The sequence below is a fragment of the Fukomys damarensis genome, unplaced genomic scaffold, assembly GCF_012274545.1.
Source record: "Fukomys damarensis isolate Sample0158 unplaced genomic scaffold, DMR_v1.0_HiC HiC_scaffold_21886, whole genome shotgun sequence".
Taxonomy (NCBI): domain Eukaryota; kingdom Metazoa; phylum Chordata; class Mammalia; order Rodentia; family Bathyergidae; genus Fukomys; species Fukomys damarensis.
Window position 1 is genome coordinate 1 of NW_022922798.1, and position 684 is coordinate 684.

The window sequence follows — 684 nt, forward strand, 5'->3', positions numbered from 1 at the left end:
CCTGCGGTGCGGTGCAGAGAGCAGCCCAGTCGGAGGCCCGTGCATCGCCTCGGCAGCCCTGTGGGAGCAGGAAGGAGGCCAGACTGCGCGAGGGCCCGGCCTTGCTGAGTTCTGCAGGCGTGCTGTTGCTTGGAGAGGGGCGCGGGGCGAAGGAGCCAGCGGAGCGGCAGAAGCGGGGCGAGGGGAAGCCAGGTGGCCTCAGACAGCCGCCTGAGGAAAAGCAGGAGGAGAAAGAGCCAGCCCAGGCGGGGGCTGTCACCGAAGTGAGAGCATTGGCCGTGGCTGGGCCAGGTGACCTTCCCTGTGCCCTGCCGCCTGTGGAACACCTGCGAGCCCTCCAGCTGGATCGGCAGCCGGTGGCTCTGCATGCCAGCAAGGCCTTTGCCCGCCTGAGGAAGAGACAGAGGCCGAGGAGCAAGGTTCACCTGGAGCGCAGGAGTCTCCTCATCAAGGGCATCCCTGGCTTCTGGGCCACAGCGGTATCCCTTTGGGTGGGTGTGCGGAGCGCAGGGAGAAGGGCCGCGTGTTGTGGGGCCGCGGGGTGGCCTGGGGGTGGTCATGGGGCTGTGGGAGCAAGGAGGCCGTGGGAGAGAGGGAGGGTGCGTAAGCTCTCAGAATATTTAGTGGCAGAAGAAATGGTGAGTGGATGCCACACACTTGGAAAGCTGTTGGAGCGGGAGCAGG

The 684-nt window shown here is 66.4% G+C and overlaps 1 protein-coding gene across 1 annotated transcript; it reads left to right on the forward strand.

Annotated features, from left to right (window-relative positions):
* Positions 1-5: 5 nt before the first annotated feature.
* On the forward strand, positions 6-680 carry LOC104871637 (testis-specific Y-encoded protein 1-like; the record flags this gene model as incomplete). The annotated part of the gene is made up of 1 exon (XM_010637984.1): positions 6-680. A coding segment is annotated over one exon (675 nt), but the record flags the coding sequence as incomplete, so codon positions are not given.
* Between the last annotated feature and the right edge of the window lie 4 nt (positions 681-684).